The sequence below is a fragment of the Dreissena polymorpha genome, chromosome 9, assembly GCF_020536995.1.
Source record: "Dreissena polymorpha isolate Duluth1 chromosome 9, UMN_Dpol_1.0, whole genome shotgun sequence".
Classification (NCBI taxonomy): domain Eukaryota; kingdom Metazoa; phylum Mollusca; class Bivalvia; order Myida; family Dreissenidae; genus Dreissena; species Dreissena polymorpha.
In genome coordinates this window covers 47,976,996-47,994,589 of record NC_068363.1, presented here as the reverse complement: position 1 = coordinate 47,994,589, position 17,594 = coordinate 47,976,996, and the positions used below count along the sequence as shown (strand labels likewise).

At 33.4% G+C, this 17,594-nt stretch overlaps 1 protein-coding gene across 1 annotated transcript in view; it reads right to left on the bottom strand.

The window, feature by feature from the left end:
• Positions 1-6,556: 6,556 nt before the first annotated feature.
• Positions 6,557-17,594, bottom strand: part of LOC127846015 (1-phosphatidylinositol 4,5-bisphosphate phosphodiesterase gamma-1-like) — a 130,287-nt gene continuing 119,249 nt past the window's right edge. Inside the window, exons 35-36 of the mRNA XM_052377196.1 lie at positions 12,728-12,802; positions 6,557-6,945 (exon numbers count right to left, since the gene is read on the bottom strand). Of these exons, the coding sequence (XP_052233156.1) occupies position 6,945; positions 12,728-12,802 (76 nt within the window). The 3' untranslated portion in view covers positions 6,557-6,944. The remainder of the gene's footprint in view (positions 6,946-12,727; positions 12,803-17,594) is intronic.

Sequence of the window (17,594 nt, the reverse complement as noted above, 5' to 3'; positions counted from 1 at the left end):
TCGTGTGGCGGCATTGTTCCTTACAAAAGAAAATTGGAGCCCGCAGCAAGTAAAATAAACACTGATTGGTCAAGATCAGGGCAATATACCAATCAGATGTTTCCTTACATAACATCTGTTGCATCAACAGCCAATCAGAACGCTGGTTATAAAAATGTAACAGACTTCAATGCAGTAAACAGGTCTGCATTGGGAGACTCTGTTTTAACTGAAACAAGAAAAGAAAGTTCTAGTAATTTCATCACAGATTCTACTGCTGTGCCTTATAAGAGAAAGAGAATAAGAGAGGACAATCCAGCATCAGTTCATCTCATACAAACTCCAATTTTATCATTAGATCCGCATACAATTACTAAGTAAGAGCAGGGACCTGTGCATTAAAAATACATCCCTTGTAAGAGATTTGGATCATAGTAAGGGAAGTTAATTAAGTCTTGGTGTACACCTTGGGTCAATGTACATGTCCTTGACCCAGATCAATGAAGTTCAATACCAGGGCTCAATCTGCCATTCACCAAATTATCCAAGGCCTACAAATTGACCAATGTCTACAAATTGACAAAGTCGGCTTTATTAAAATTCTATTTGGATAAATGTGTTGTTGATAAATAGCCATAAAATAGTAAAATGTAGTATTTATGTTCTGAAGAATTAATGCAATATCAGGAAAAATTTGCAGAAAAAATTTGGAGCTAGGGGAAGCCCCCAAAACTGAATAAAATATGTAACGTCTACCATTATTGTTTACATTTTCATAAGCTTCTTGAAGAGGAATGATGGGTGAAGAGTAAGTGCTGTCCTAAGATATATATCATATATATACTTCATATCTCATATGAAAACCAAATTCTGCTTGATTATATTGAATTTGATACCTTTATACTTTATGTAAAGGGTTGAAAAGTACTATTGATTGATGTTTTTTATAATTTATTCTTCTAGGTTGGTGACTCTTAAAATACTCAAGTCTATATATCAATATATCAGTCACAAACAGGTGTATCACTTGGATAAACTTAAGTTATTATTTGGTTATCTGTATATTGTAGCTTATTATACACCTATTAATTATATACCTGTGCACATTTTCACTTGAAAGCTAAAATTCAATAAAATAAAGCTATTGGATAAGATTTCCATATTTAAGTGTGAAATCTTTTTCCGTATTTAACCGCTGAATACTCAGTAGGCATGTTTTGTAAATATCCAACATGTTCTAAGAGACAAAAAACCTGTTTCTATTATTAGACATGATCAAGACTGACATGTATTTATAATACACATAGTTTATGAATGTCTTTTAAAATGTGATTTGTTGTTCTTTTGTGTAAACATACAGATTTCAAAAAAGTTGTTTTCAATAGTATTTGATTTACTTTTATTGTGAGGTGTATAATAAATGGATAACCGTAGTACACGACTGTTTTACGATGAGTTTTATTGCACTCACTGGTTTTGTGACATCGTATTCTATTGGTCTTGCTGGCTAGTGGAATACAACATCACACAATTAACTTGTGCAATCATGTAGTATTAACTATTAAGCTAGAAACTAAGGCCTTTGAATGCTTTCTAATATCCATTTCCTGGGTATTATTATTTTGATCTCTTCAGAGATCTGGCAAATGTTCCCAGAGAGGGAGTGGAGACTGTGTTATGGCTAGACTGACCCCATATCTAGTGCCCCATGGACACCTCATATTATTCTTTTCAGAGGTTAAAGCCACTCAACTTATTTGGCACAGTGAATTTAAGTATAAATAAGAAACACATTTTATCTATGCCAATTAGAATATATCTGATGATGACAAGGTAGTTATCCGTCTTTTTTGCGCTTTAAAATTTAAAAATAATCACGTTTGTCGAAATGGACATATACGTCTAGAAATCTCACTTTCGGTTTTAAAAGCGGTATCGTTTGAAAAATAATAAATTACTTGCTTACTAGGCTATAGATTAATTTTATCTACGCCAATTAGAATATATCTGGTGGTTACAAGGTAGAAATCCATCTTTTTTGCGTTTTAAAACTTAAAAATAATCGCGTTTGTCGAAAGGGACGTATACATATAGAAATCCTACTTTCGGTTTAAGAAGTGATACCGTTTGAAAAATAATAAATTACTTGTTAACTAGGCTATAGATTTAATGACAATTTTACACACTTTCAAATTTCATGAATCTATATGTATTGAATAACATGTATTTCATTTCAAGGTCAGAGGCAATGTGTGTGGCTTTAATAATAATGATGAATCCGTTAAAACTTTTATTTGCAATTAAAAGTAATATAGAACTGAAAATAGCACAGACACAACAAATAAACAATATAACAATTTCTCTTTAATTGGTAAAAAGAGCTTAATATACATACGAGGATTAATAATACCTGAACAGATAAAGCAGAAACAACTAATTAACAACACTAAACTAAGTTTAAACCTTATCATTTACACATGCAGCTATATTATAAAATTAAATGATTGGAGGAAACTAAATTTTTTTTTTTTTTAATTAACAAAGTAATAGCAAAGTCCTATGAAGGTTCATGGCTGACAATTACACTTAAGTAAAAATGGGTTGATTAACTTGTAATTCTATGACATTCATAAGGACCCATACCCAGTAGTCACAAAAGCCCATTAGGGAATACTTATGGCAATTCCTTACATGCAGATTTTCTTATGACACGGGGCTATTTTGTGTCGATGTATTGTTACAAATGCTTTATACGAGCAAATATTGCTTAAATGGTTAATATGTTTTTATTTGTAAGCAGAAACATGAGGCGTGTCAAATAATGCATGCATATGCAACCACTTACCCCTAAAAACTAATTCCAAAATGTTATATTTTCTTTGCAACAACTGTTTTAACTCTAAATTTGATTTACTTGAAAACGAAAGTAGCCATCGCTCTTGAACCCAGCTTGTGAATTATACTGACAGAGCCAGGCACATAAATATCCAATCAACAATAACAAAGATGTTTAAATAAATGTAAATGAAAAATACTTATCATTCTGATTGTATTAGTTTTTAGGGGTAAGTGGTTGCATATGCATGCATTATTTGACACGCCTCGTTGTTTTAAAGGAATAGGACACGAGCTATCGATTAAGGGGCAAAAAACTCAAAAATATTGTTTGAAAGTCTGTCGAAGATTTATTCGGGTTGACATACTGACTGGAAATATTGCTTGGTTATCGACCAACTGTGAGTTAACGGCTGGACAGATTTTTTTAAGTGAACTTTTTTTGAAAGGTTACCAAATTGCCCATAGGAGGATCAATGGATGCTTTTGATTAAAGCTACTTTTTTGCAGCCCGCGAAGACAGGTCTATGATAAATTCTAGTTAATGACCTTGTTATGATTCCAATATCAGAGGGTGGGGATTTTTTTCATGGCTCTTTGTCAATTTTTTTCTCATTAAACATGATTTTATATAATTATTTGAATATATTGGGCTCCTAAAAAAAAAAAATTACTATCCAGGGTACGTTTCTTCCACCTTTGATGGCACATAGAATAACATTTGTAGTATAGAGCACAGAACAACAATCTTGTACAAATGTGGCTGTAAGATAAGGGTATGAAATATGCGTGTCAAGACTAGTATTACTTTTATTTTATGAACACTGTTTTGATCAAGTGTGATAAATACATACTGTTCCGAACTAGTAACAAATTATGTGAATGAAAAATGATACAAATACCAAGGAAACAAAGTTTGCTGTAAACAAAACGATACAATCTCATGGAAACACCATGCAATTTGTTTTCTTAATGAAATCTCATGATACTTTCATAAGTTTTTTCCAAGCAGTAATAAGCATTTGGCGTCTTTGTATGGGCAGTGGAACACAATAGCCATGATGAACTCTGGTCACTTCACAAAGATTGGTCACTATTCATAATTTGGTGCTACACATTTTGGTCACTATACTTTTGGGGATTACACAAATTGGGCATAAACATAAACTACACAATATTTGTCTTGTATTGTTTGCATTTTTGTACTAAAATTGAAGAGACCTAGAGAGCAATTCTGGTTACTGATGAAATGTTTATTCATACAGTACAGTCAATCTTGTGGATGCGACCACTTGTATTAAGCGACCTTTGTCTTATGCGACCATTTTGAAATCCCACGGAGCTTTTTCGCTATATAATGATATTGTATTAAGCGACTTTTGTCTTACGCGACCAGCGACCGCTGATTTGTGTGTATTTTGATGTCCGAATCTTGTATTAAGCGACCACTAGGAGGTAAAAGTGGTTAATCTATCGATCTTTCAGGGACAAATCCGTGTTAATTGTTTATCTAAGCCGATAAGATGTACTGTTACACCTCTGCTTTGTTTTCACAACCATTATGATTATGCTTTTTCTCGTTGACCGGTTCCGACCGGTATTGTTGTAGACTGCGTATTAATTTATTGAGTTGAATAATAGAGGAACGTATTGCGCACAGTCTACAGCTTAAATAGTTTACTATGTGGAACGTTAAGAGACAACGCCGATTTTTCTCGAGTATAGATAACAGGTGCAGAAACAATGCACTGTACGCGACAAACATTTCCTGAGAAGTGCGGAAAATAAACTATTAATTGGCAACATCTGTCGAAATCCGTACATTACCAATTTGTAATAATGCTAATTAGTAGATATTTGTAAGCCAATCACATTGTTATTTACTTAATAAATTTTCCAACCAGGTCTGATTGTTTGTTTTCAATTGACGTGTTTTAATTTTTTCAGCTCATTATGTATCATAATCGAGTTAGATTTCCTTAAGCGTACATGCAGAAATTAAAATGTCAAAACAAAAAGTGTTAACGTTGAACGAGAAAATTCGGGTTTTGGAATTGTCAAAGAGTATAAGTGCACGTAAAATCGCAGACGAGATTGGAGTTGGAAAAACCCAAATTCAGAACATTCTTAAGCGTAAAGCCGAGGTGCTTGAAGACGTGGAAAATAATGTGTCAGGTGAAAAAAAACGCGCAATATAGAAACGGAAAGAGAAATACATGTGATAATATATCATAGCTTTTGGCTTCTGACATTTATTTCTAGTTTTAGCTGTACACATGTATATGTAGACTGTTACACATTTTTAGCAAAACTCTTTGTTCTTAGGAAAAATATTTCCTTGTCTATGTTGTTTTTGCAAATAAATATGTACACACAATTGATTTATAATAAATGATAATTTATAATAAGTGAAAAATAAAACACATTATAAGTAAAATATTGTTTATGTATTGTGTTTATATTCATTTTATTATAAAAGTTAAAATCATTGTGGATAAAAGAGATAATCCTTCATATAGATTAAAATTGAGGGTAAGCATTCTTCCAGAATGGCCTTTTGTATTCAAAGACCGTTTTATTGAGAGACCACTTTTGATTACTCCCTTGAGTGGTCTCTTAATACAAGATTGACTGTACATGTAGTACATTAATTATGTTCCATATAATTACTGGGCATTAAACAAACAAGTACAAATCTGGTCATTTTACTACACCTACTCTGTGGACTTCAGTATTGAATAAGTAAATTTATATCTCTATTCTAGTTTCATAGATATCTCTTAAACAGTTTGATACTTAACCTGTTTACAGGGACTTGTTCACAGATCTCCGTAAAGCCACTACCCAGTAAATATGTTATGAACACAATTTATTCTACAATGTGTCAAATAGTCTTTACTTATTATAATAGCACGAAAGAAAGTTCAAGTGGATTAAAACCCCAAATGTCTCAAAGTAAAAACTAGTATGCTTTCACTAAACCATGCAGGCAGTAAAGTATCAGCAAATTACATGTGTAAAGAAAATGCAAGTAGAACATTTTCCAAATTATCAAGGAAAAATGTAGATGAACCAATATTTTTAACATTTTTGTTAGTGGAGAGTGTTATTTGGATTTTAAAATATAATGTATACATTTTTTTTTTAATCTATGACAATTATTTTGAAAATCATCATTTTACCAAACTGTGAACAAGTCTGTAAAGATTCTATTTTTGTCTTACTGGGTATGTAATTATTCTGATGATTCTATTAGTCTAATTCTTTAAACATTCAAAGCATTACAAGATTGTGAATCACTGAAAAAATCAGCAACCCGCGTCATATATTTAACAACTTTATCAACTATCATGCACAAATAGGTTCGAAACATACAATTTACATTTAAAAAAGGATATAAACAACATATACTTCTAGAAAATTTTAATTGGACGAAAACTCATGGTTATGGCATTATATATGTGAAGACAGTGATTATTTTAGACTTGCATATAAAAACCCATTAAAAGGGATATAATAAACAAATACTTGTTCAGGCCAATACAGTAGACTTTTCCACAAAATTAAAGTCTATTTTATATAAAAAAACATGTATTTTAGTGATTTGAATGAATGTACATTAATTAATGATTAAACAAGTATATCTAATCCAGGATTAGTCTTTAGCTCAGGAATATGGCAAAAAATTATTGTATTTTCTGCTTCTAAAATTTCTAAACAAAATGAACAATATTCAATTGAGTAACAAACATGCCATTTTTAATTCAGATACACAACAAGGCATTTGATCACTAACAACTCACACAAACAGCCCATTTCTTTGGTTTGTTGCCATTGGTCTTTTGCACAGTAATACTTCAACATTATTTCAAGCTCTCCTCTTCAGCCATGCAACGCCATTAAGCACATGAGGACAAAAAATGTCTGATAGACTTCATCACTGTTACTTCTCATCCTTAATTGATGAAAACGTTTGATTTTGGCATCTTAAAGAAAGTGGATGTTTTCAATTATGACCATGGTCATGAATCACAAAGGTTATATGAATTAATGGTATCTACTTATAAACTAGTTGCTGTTGTTGTTCAACTTGTAGACGTTCTCCGGTACACTACTCTTTTGGATGTATTTCTGAAAAATATAAAGTGCTCACAATGTTAAAAATATTAAATAGTGAGTGATATAGCAACTGTAAGTTAAGCTATGCATCACAACTATGATTCCTTCCTGTTAATTAAAATTCCAATCAGTGCTAGCTAAATAATTAAAATTATCTATCAATATTTACCATCTGTATTTATAAAAAGTCCATAATAAAGACAATTAACAACACCAAACTGAGTGTACATTGCCATGGTGTTTATGGTGTATAGCTAACAGACAGTGCAATTCGTTTTAAGTATCCCGGTATAACAACGGTCCTAAAATATTCGGATTGGACAAACAACTATAAACCTTAATATTAAAGTTTGAAGAGGATTGATGTTTTTTCTAATATATTCCACACAAACTTTTACATGCTTTTGAAAGTCATATTCATTTACAGGAAATAACAACAAAGTATAAATATCAAGCATCAAATTGAAATTTATAGATCTCAAGAGTTGTCGACTGTTGTCTCACTTTGACTTCATCAATAGTTTTGAAGCATCATTTAGTGTTCCTTTCATACAATTAGACCAAGAGCAATAAAAACATAACTTTCTGCTTAATTGCATGTGCTAAACATAAGGGTTTGTTTTGGGATGGGACCGAATATTTGAATGTTTGAAAGTCGGCCGAATATTGAAATCCAAAATTGATATTGGAATATTCTATTTTTATGCAAAGATACTTCTTAATTCGAATAATGACAAACGAATATTCAAATATCATTTTCAGTATTTGTTCCCATCCCTAGTATTGTTATTGATTGTATATACACAACATATATTACTCATCAACTCAGAACCCTGAATGCTTTTAACAATCATTTTACAAATTTAAAGCATACTTTATATGTATAATGACTTTTATCTTATTTATTACATTTCATGCTATGTAGTACAGATAGACCCATCACCATGCTGTATAGTGAAGCTGGCATTGGAGCTGGTAGGAGCTTTTTTAGCTGTACATGGGGCAAACAACTGAGGAAATACCCCTGCACCGCTTTGTCAGCTATGTTCAAGGGCAAATAACTGAGAAATATGAGGATCACTGGAGTCTTATAAATCCACAGTTCATGTTTCAATTATATTACATGTCAATTATATTACATGAAGCTCATGACGTGATGTGGACTGACCAACCAACTGACCCAACAGAGTGACTCGTACATACCCAACATCAAACTTTGTTTGTAAAATCATCAGTGAAGAAAAACAATGAAACATGTATCCTAGTAGAATGTTATCTTAAAATGACTTACAAAAAATTGTTTGGGGTAAAAACTGGGACACAATTTAACAAACAATGTCAACAATTAAAATCAGCAATATAGGAGATAAAGACTGTTAAAATCTTTAGATCGTGGTTGACAGTTAAATATTCAAAATGTTTAGTTACAAAACTTATGGTATGAAAGTAACATTTTTAGTGTAGCTCAGTATAATATGGTAAGAGAGTAAAAGTTTGTTAACAAATTCAGAACTAGAAATATCCAAGTGAAGGCATAAAGAGGATTACATTGGTAAAAAATTTACCTATTTGTGACAGATAACATGCTAAATTAGACAGTCAAAACATTACGGTTTTGCTTTTTTTCAAAAAGAAAACCAGAGTACAAGTATCAGAAATAAAAGGAAAACTAGTTCTTGATGTTATAATAGTTGGATTTTTTTTCGTTCTCAACAGTACATTTCAGTCAAGGCATAAGTGAACAAACTCACACTTCTCTCCTGCATTAGCTGCTTTACCAGTACTCAGTGTAACCTCTGCAGGTAACTGACAACTGCCTTTAACCCTTTCCCCCATAAGAAGCAAAGTGAAAATGGCTTTTGCAACCAGCATAAAACCAGAACAGCCTGCGAGTAACTCGCAGTCTGTTCAGGTTTTATGCTGTTTGCTGCTTATCAGTATCTAAGGGTTGTAAATGATGCCTTTAAAACTTGAATTTTGTAAGAAAGGTCTTTAATTAAATGTAATTTTCTAAGGGACTACAAATGTGTCAAAAACACATATCTATGTTGGAAAAGGTTAATACTTGATTCAGAGGTAGTAGTAGAAAGGCCAATCCCCATATCCCAAGTTATTTGGCCAGGCCTAGGAATGAACCGTGATACTGATATTTGTTGTCCAGCATTCTACCAACTGTGATCACCTGTCCAGTAATAATATTGCTATATTATATAATGTACATATCGTATTGTAACATACAAATACATTTCAGATGCTCTTGTAAAAATGTATGATGGCAGCCAAGACACATAAAGCTATACTGCAAGTCCTTTGGTGTACATGGTAAATGTGATACAAGTATACTTAAAGAATGTACGTGTATACCACTGCGATTCCACCCTCAGAGGGGTTCATACAGCGGGGATACGTTCCACATACTCTCGGATATTTGACCATCTACTATATTGCTGAAATCACCCGCGCTAAGGGCACAAAATCAAAGAACGAGGGTTTAGTGTGAAATTACATATAAGCTTCCCGTTTCTTTATGATATATACGACTTTCATGCAGTTCCATTGATTTCCACCTACGGTTGATTGGAAAGAGATACTGGACAACTATGTTGAGAAGCAAAGCCATCCTCAATACTAAAGTTAACCCACAAACATGATGCCATTTTATAAAAGCATAACAGCCAGCAATTCCTCTATATTTTCTGTGCAAAGCTGTATTGAAATGTTTTATATACACCCATTTGTGTAAAGAAAAAGGCCAGAATATTATTAAATTAAATATAAATTTATGTTTTGAAAATTTAACTCCCTTAAATTCTCTCCTTTTAGATAAATCATAAAACAAAGTACCCAAACCACAATCAGAAATTAGTCTTAGTTATGTGGTAAGATATTCAGATACTTAAATAAGAGTCAGCAGAAAAAAACTTGTTGCAAAGATAGTTGCCATATATACAGAGCCTAAATTTACCAATTTGCATTTCCATTATCATTTCCAGATAAAAAAAATTGATGGATCAGATGGGTTGAACAATTAAAACCTGACAAATGAGGATTTTTGGGCTGTCGTCACTTGCACAATAAGAATCAAATTATTTATTTTGGAAAAAAGTGATGGAAATTTATATGTTAAATAATATTTAAAATCAATATTCTATGAGTAATATGATTGACAGACTGCACAGGCTCATCTGGGATGACACTTTACATACATGCATTAAGCCCAGTTTTCCCAGATGGCGGCCCATTAGTTTTAGATATTTAAGGAAAACCTCAACAGTTTCCTTGAGAACAAGATAAATAAATTTTAAGAGTTACAATAACAAAGTTTCAATTAAGACAATTTAAACGAGAAACAAATAAATAACACGGTTTCAATTTAGCCCTTTAGAAAAAGAAAACAAATATATAACAAAGTTTGAATTTAGCCCATTATAAAAAGAAAACAAATACATGCTCATGAAATAAAATTTTGAAAAGCATACATTGTAAAATTAATGATAGACAATTAATATACTCACAACCAATGTTTTCCTTATTTCAATACAAGTCAACCCAAGAACTGCAATTGTGGCAAAAGTTTGTTCTGATTATAAAAATTCTTTATTTGACAAGGGCAATGTACCTGTCAGAAAACCGGTTCTGAAAACTTGATATACCCACTTCAAAACACTAACCAATTATGCCCTGTAAAAGAATCAATCAATATTTGCTTTAGAAAGCAACTAAGTTTGCATTTCAGCAGACACCTCCCAAATATTGTGTCTTGTTCTGAGAAAATTGGGCTTAATGCATGCGCGTAAATTGTCGTCCCAGATTAGCCTGTGCAGTCCGCACAGGCTAATCAGGGACGACACTTTCCGCTTTTATAGTATCTTTAGTTTCAAGGAAGTCCCTCCTTACCGAAAATCAAGTTTAGGCGGAAAGTGTCATCCCTGATTAGCCTGTGCAGACTGCACAGGCTAATCTGGGATGACACTTTACGCACATGCATTATGCCCAGTTTTCTCAGCACACGACTCGATAAGATGCTGGAATATCTAGAACCTGCATCTGGAATACATACATGGTACATGATAATACATATTTGGTGAACTTTTCATTATTTGCCAATATTCATTTACAAGGGCCTACCAAACATGTGTAAACGGCGCTCATATTATCCCTTGTAAATGTGGCAAAAATACAGTACATCCTACACACCACAAAAATTCTGTGCAAATTATCATAACATAAACCATGAGAGCCATGATATAAAAAGTAATTATCATTAAAGTATGTATTATGATGTCTAAAGGCAACTGACAATAAAAAGCTCACCTTCAGCATTAATTTTTGTGCCCAGCTGAGCTTACAAGCTTTTCATAGTCATGTTTGCATTTTTTTGCAGGCAATAACCATTTGTCATGTAAGATGTACTGGCTTTGACTACCATGCAAACAAGTTTATACCTTGTTACAGATTGATTAATAAATCCCGCTCCCAAAGTAATGACCCATATGCTCAACATCAATGGCAGAAAAACAAAAAGCATGTTTGTTAACTAACAATCAAGATTTTCCTCAAACAGCAGACCCTTTATTCCCCCTTAAAAATTTATGTTGAATCACCCATCTGTAGATTTGCAGTTGAATATAGCTAGATTCTTAGGACGCATCATGCATTACCTAGTTAAAGGAACACAAGTTTCAATATTTCATTACATTAAGTTTATAATTTTACACTCCTCTATTTTCATAACCAAAAGCAGATGAAGTGTACTTATCCAAACTGAGAGAAATTCTACAACAGCCATTGGTTACCGCATCGTCGGATACCCACGACTGATTCATTACATTACTCTCCAGCATTAGCCGTGGGACAATATAAGCAATACACGCTGTTTTGACCTTACATGTAACCTTTCAGTAGGAGCCGACCAATGAAATCCTAGTTTCCAAAAATAATTTCGCTTTGGAGGTGTCAATGCTTCACCTGGATAATTGCGATTTGATACACCAAGCTTTTCCATCCACCTATCCGAGTGCTAAAAAAGACATCGCGCCCATGTATGAGACTAGAGATACTTTTACGCTGAAAGTCGTTTAAATTCTCAATTTTAAAATATACGCGTGCACGACAAAATTCCATTTCTAAGGACGATGCAATTTTGACAACAAACCCGAAGCCTCTATAGTACGAGTTGTATAATTGGTAAAAAATATCCTCATGAAACCGTGAGGGATCCAATGAAATTACTGGATTTGACACACCCTAAAACGGTGAAAAGAGCTGGTAATGTCCCACGGTCGATAAATGGAGAGTAACGGAATGGGTCGAACGTGGGTATCCGACGATGTTGGTTACTGGTACATGTAAAACTTCAGATTTCTGCCACCATCAGTTGAGCAAAAGGATCATATTTTAGTTATTATGTGTCACATTAAGCCAACCATTCCAATCATTTTTCTGACTGGACATGACAACATTTGTGATGACAATTTTTTTCCTCTCATGTACTTTATTGTACAGTCTAGAGTCCTGTATAAATATCATATTTCAAGCAAACCCCTTGATGAAAATACTGATATCTGCACTAGAATTATGGATTTCTTTCCTTATTGACTCAGGTTAATTCAATCAGTGAACACTCAGACGAATTCAAATATAAAGTTGGATTTATGTGACACGTTCGGAAGTGTAACATTGTCGCTGCAAAACTAGCGCAGTTGTTGACACTAACAATGTCACAGCAACTAGCATATAATCAATATTTGTCCCACTATACTTGGGGTGTAAAAGCAGGTGACAAAAAGGTTACCAAACGGAGGTGACACTAAATCGCTTGAGATTTGGTGCAACATTCTGGTTTCCCTGGTAACCAATCTTGCCAGATCTGAGTTAGAATAACAAAGAGTTAAACTGTGAACAAACATGGGCTGACGTTTCACAAAATTGCAGTAGAACCAAATGGTAGTATATTGAGTAATAAATAACACTAATTTTGACTGAGAAATGCATTGTTAATTTCAAACATTAAACTTAACATAATAAATTTCAATGTTACAAACCTATTAGGTTACTTTTCTGAAACATTAATTTACTTTTTATTGCATTTAAAAGAGTTACTGCAGCAAAGCTTAAAGTAGCAAGATAGAAAGATTTGGGTGTTTGCAAGTTTATCTAGAGTTAAATCTGTGTTAACTTTACAACACAAGAGTATAACCAAAGAAACAAGTACCTGATTTGCGACATTTACAGTAGCATTTAAGAAGTTTTTTAAATCTAATGAAAGGTATTAATAACAATTAACACTGATCTTATATATTTCCAAATAAAATAACCATAAGAACCTGACCAGATCTATTTGATATATTTCTTCCCAAATGTTTATTTTTCAATTTATTATAATATTATAAAGACATAACTTGTATGGTACTATGAGAGCTATACACATTGCAGAAATATGGGCCTGGCAGTTTTTTTAGATACACTTCAACACCATTATTTCGAACACTGATAATCCGAAGTCACCGTTATTTCGAAGTATTTTTCGGGTCCCGATTTTGGTTCTTCTTTGTTTGATGTAAAATTTCATTGTTAATCCTAACTTCGTTATACCGAAGAAATCGTTAATTTGAAGTCATTCTGTCGATTCCAACACTATAATTCGCACCTAATTATCAATCTTCAATCCGAAGTCAAAACGTAATTTCACACCTTTGTCGTCTGCTCATGGCGCGTCAAAAGCCGATAATTACCCCTTTGTCTTCTGCGCTTAAAGTGTTAATTTTATAATGTCGTCAAAAGCAGATAATTAATATTTACTGAAACAAAACACGTGTCCAGTTAAGTGCTGATAACGCCGGTGTTCAGAGAGACATCATGTGTTATTTAAAAAAAGTATTCATCTGTATCATGTATGACAATTTGTGCTATTCATTATATTTTATATGTTTTGTAATTAGTGAAAAATAAAAAGAAAAAAAAGAATCGTTTTATTCCTCCGTTTGTTACAAGTAGAAATCTATTGCTATCTGACTAGTTTACGTTTTTAAGTAAAACAATTATTTATAGTAGCGTGTGACCGAACCATGCGAATTCCACAATGTTTTATTTTTACAGAATCAAAGATTAAGTCTTCTGTCAAATGTTAATTTCGAATTATCGTTAATCCGAAGTTTTTTTAACAGTCCAGACGACTTCGAAATAACGGTGTTGAAGTTTACATAAAGCCATTTAAGCAGTCTCTTAAGCATATGAAACAAGATGTGTTTGTGAAACACAATGTCCCCCTATATGACGTTTGACCTTGAAGGATGACCTTGACCTTGACCCTTCACCACTCAAAATGTGCAGCTCCTTGAGATACACACGCATTTCAAATATAAAATTGTTAGCTTCAATATTACAGAAGTGACATTACATGAGCAATTTTGACCCATATATTTGACCTTGAAGGATGACCTTGACCTTTCACCACTCAAAATGTGCAGCTCCATGAGATACACATGCATGCCAAATATCAAGTTGCTATCTTCAATATTGCAAAAGTATTCATAAAATAAGCGATTTGGGCCACATATATTACACCTCTGACCTTGAAGGATGACCTTGACCTTTAACCACTCAAAATGTGCAGCTCCATGAGATACACATGCATGCCAAATATCAAGTTGCTATCTTCAATATTGCAAAAGTATTCATAAAATAAGCAATTTGGGCCACATATATTTGACCTCTGACCTTGAAGGATGACATTGACCATGACCTTTCACCACTCAAAATTTGCAGCTCATGAGATACACATGCATGCCAAATATGAAGTTGCTATCTTCAATATTGCAAAAGTATTCATAAAATGAGCGATTTTAGCCACATATATTTGACTTCTGACCTTGAAGGATGACCTTGACCTTTCACCACTCAAAATGTGCAGCTTCATGAGATACACATGCATGCCAAATATGAAGTTGCTATCTTCAATATAGCAAAAGTTATTGCAAAATGTTAAAGTTGGCGCAAACCAACAAACCAACAGACCAACCAACAGACAGGGCAAAAACAATATGTCCCCCACTACTATAGTGGGGGACATAACAATAAAATCTTTATTTTTTGAATAAGAACAAATAATCACACAGAATTTGAGAATTTCTTGTAGAAATAGTGAAGATGTCTCTAAAAGTGAAGATTGATTTGCCAATTAACATCATGTGGTTTGTTTTACATGGCTGGCATGTGTCTACAAAGACCTATATATTAGCTCAGATAAAAAGAATGAGTGAGTCTTATGTTTTAATCTTTAAGCAGATCGATATAAGCAGCTTGAAAATCTTATTCTTCCCCCTGTGTTCATAGAGAATACTAGGTCAGTGCCGAATAAAGCAAAGTTTATTTTGCGAGACTTAGAAAATCTGAACCACGAGCCTTGGTCGCGTTTTTTCATGGGAGGGTTTTTGTCCTCCCCCGTTTTTTTCATGGGAGGGTTTTTGTCCGTCCCCATTCATTCATGGGAGGGTTTTCGTCCGGCCCCTATAAAACTGACGGGAGGGGTTTTATCCGGGAGAGTTTTTGTCGGGCATTCTATAAACAAGGCTCCAAAATTGTATGTGGTTGTTTGAACTATGTAACATGCAACGATCTGGTCTGTTAGTGAATAAGGTTATTAAATATTGGGCATGTTTAATTGCTTTTTCAATTTGTTTTATGAAGCATTCAACTGATGTGCAATTTGGAAACTTTGCATGTTTAAATGTTTTGATGTAATTAATGAAGTGTTCAACTGATGCGCAATTATGATAATTTGCATGTTTCAAAATTAATGATTCAATGTAATTTACGAAGTGTTCAACTAATGTGCAATTTGGATACTTTGCATGTTTCAAATGTTTTGATGTTCTTTATGAAGTCACTGCGGGGAATCACGTGATCACAAAAGTACATCGTACGCACAAAATGGCGGAAAAAGCTCTCGCTAAAAGGGACTGTCAACCACGACAATGAAGAAAAGAAAAGTTGTAAAATACCATATTTTTTTACATTGTTTATTGTTCCTGAATGTTTGTAAAAACTACAGAAATCTAAGAAAAACGACAATTACCAGAGTACATAAGGCGACTTAGCGGGTAACTTTGCGCATAGTTATCATTTATTTGGATATTATAAAATATGAGAATACCTTGATTTTCGTCATTAAGCGAGAGCTTTTTCTGCCATTTTGTTCGTACAATGTACCGTAATTACTCTATGTTTTCGGACACTCTAAGTTTTCGGACCCCCCTTATTTAGCAAAAATAATTATTTTTCGTGACTCTTTATTTTCGGACACACGAGTTTTCGTCCGTTTTTTATGTCTCTAAGTTTTCGGACAGTATATTTTACAGCGCTATCTTACCAAATTTCGAACCTGTTTTCGATATCTTATGACACTTCGATCATGGGGTTTTACAACCAGATTAACATCATAAAACATTGCGGGTGCGTGCCTGAGGGCAATGGACCATAACATTTGCGTTATTGGGTAAATAACCTTGTAAACCGGTATTAAACAATGGTTTCGCCACATAGCATAAGCGTTATGACAATTACCAGGGGTAGTGCCAATTAACAGTTCAATTATCTACCGCAATGGTACTACCCCTTCTCAGTAAAATTACTGTGACAAATACTAAATGTTTCAAATTGTGATGCACCCTATTACAAGTTTTACGAACAATGGAAGGTGTTATACAACAACTATCGGAAATGAACAAACAAAGAATTCATAGTTTGCTTTTTTATTGCGTTAATTACAGGTTCATACAAGCGTGTATCGGTACATCACCAGCTCAATTTTGAACTCGTTAGTCAAAGTACAACCTTGAAGTAACTATCTGTCAAATAAATTAAGCATTTACAATTATTTTAAATGCAGTGCAAACATGTATAACTGTAATTTATACTATACGGCATGGTATTTTACAAGCGCGTGCTATTACCGGTAGTCGTTGATACAATTGACGCTATTTGCGAACACTTCCATTTTCGACTCTTAAGTTTTCGGACACCTGTATTTTGTTAATATTTTTCGTATCTAAGTTTTCGGACACGAAAAATTATTATTTTTAAGTGTCCGAAAACATAGAGAAATTACGGTACTTTTGTGATCACGTGATTCCCCGCAGTGGAAGTTTTCAACTGATGTGCAATTTTTGACACTTGGCACATTAAAAAGTGTCAATGTTATTGACAAAATGTTCATGTGGTGTGCATATTGGACACATGACCTGAAGAAACATGTCAAGGGTATTTATGAAGGGAAGTGATGTTCCATATTGGACACTTGACCTGAAGAAACATGTCAAGGGTATTTATGAAGGGAAGTGATGTTCCATATTGGACACTTGGCCTGAAGAAACATGTCAAGGGTATTTATGAAGGGAAGTGATGTTCCATATTGGACACTTGGCCTGAAGAAACATGTCAAGGGTATTTATGAAGGGAAGTGATGTTCCATATTGGACACTTGGTATTAAGAATCTCAAGGTGCTTTATGAAGTATTCAAGCGCAATATTGAACAATTGTCATTAAGCAACATATTAAGGTTCTACATGAAGTGTTCAGGTACGATATTGAACATATTACTTAAATAAACATGCAAATGTTTTTTTTAACTTATTATTCATAAAGAATAATGACACAAGAC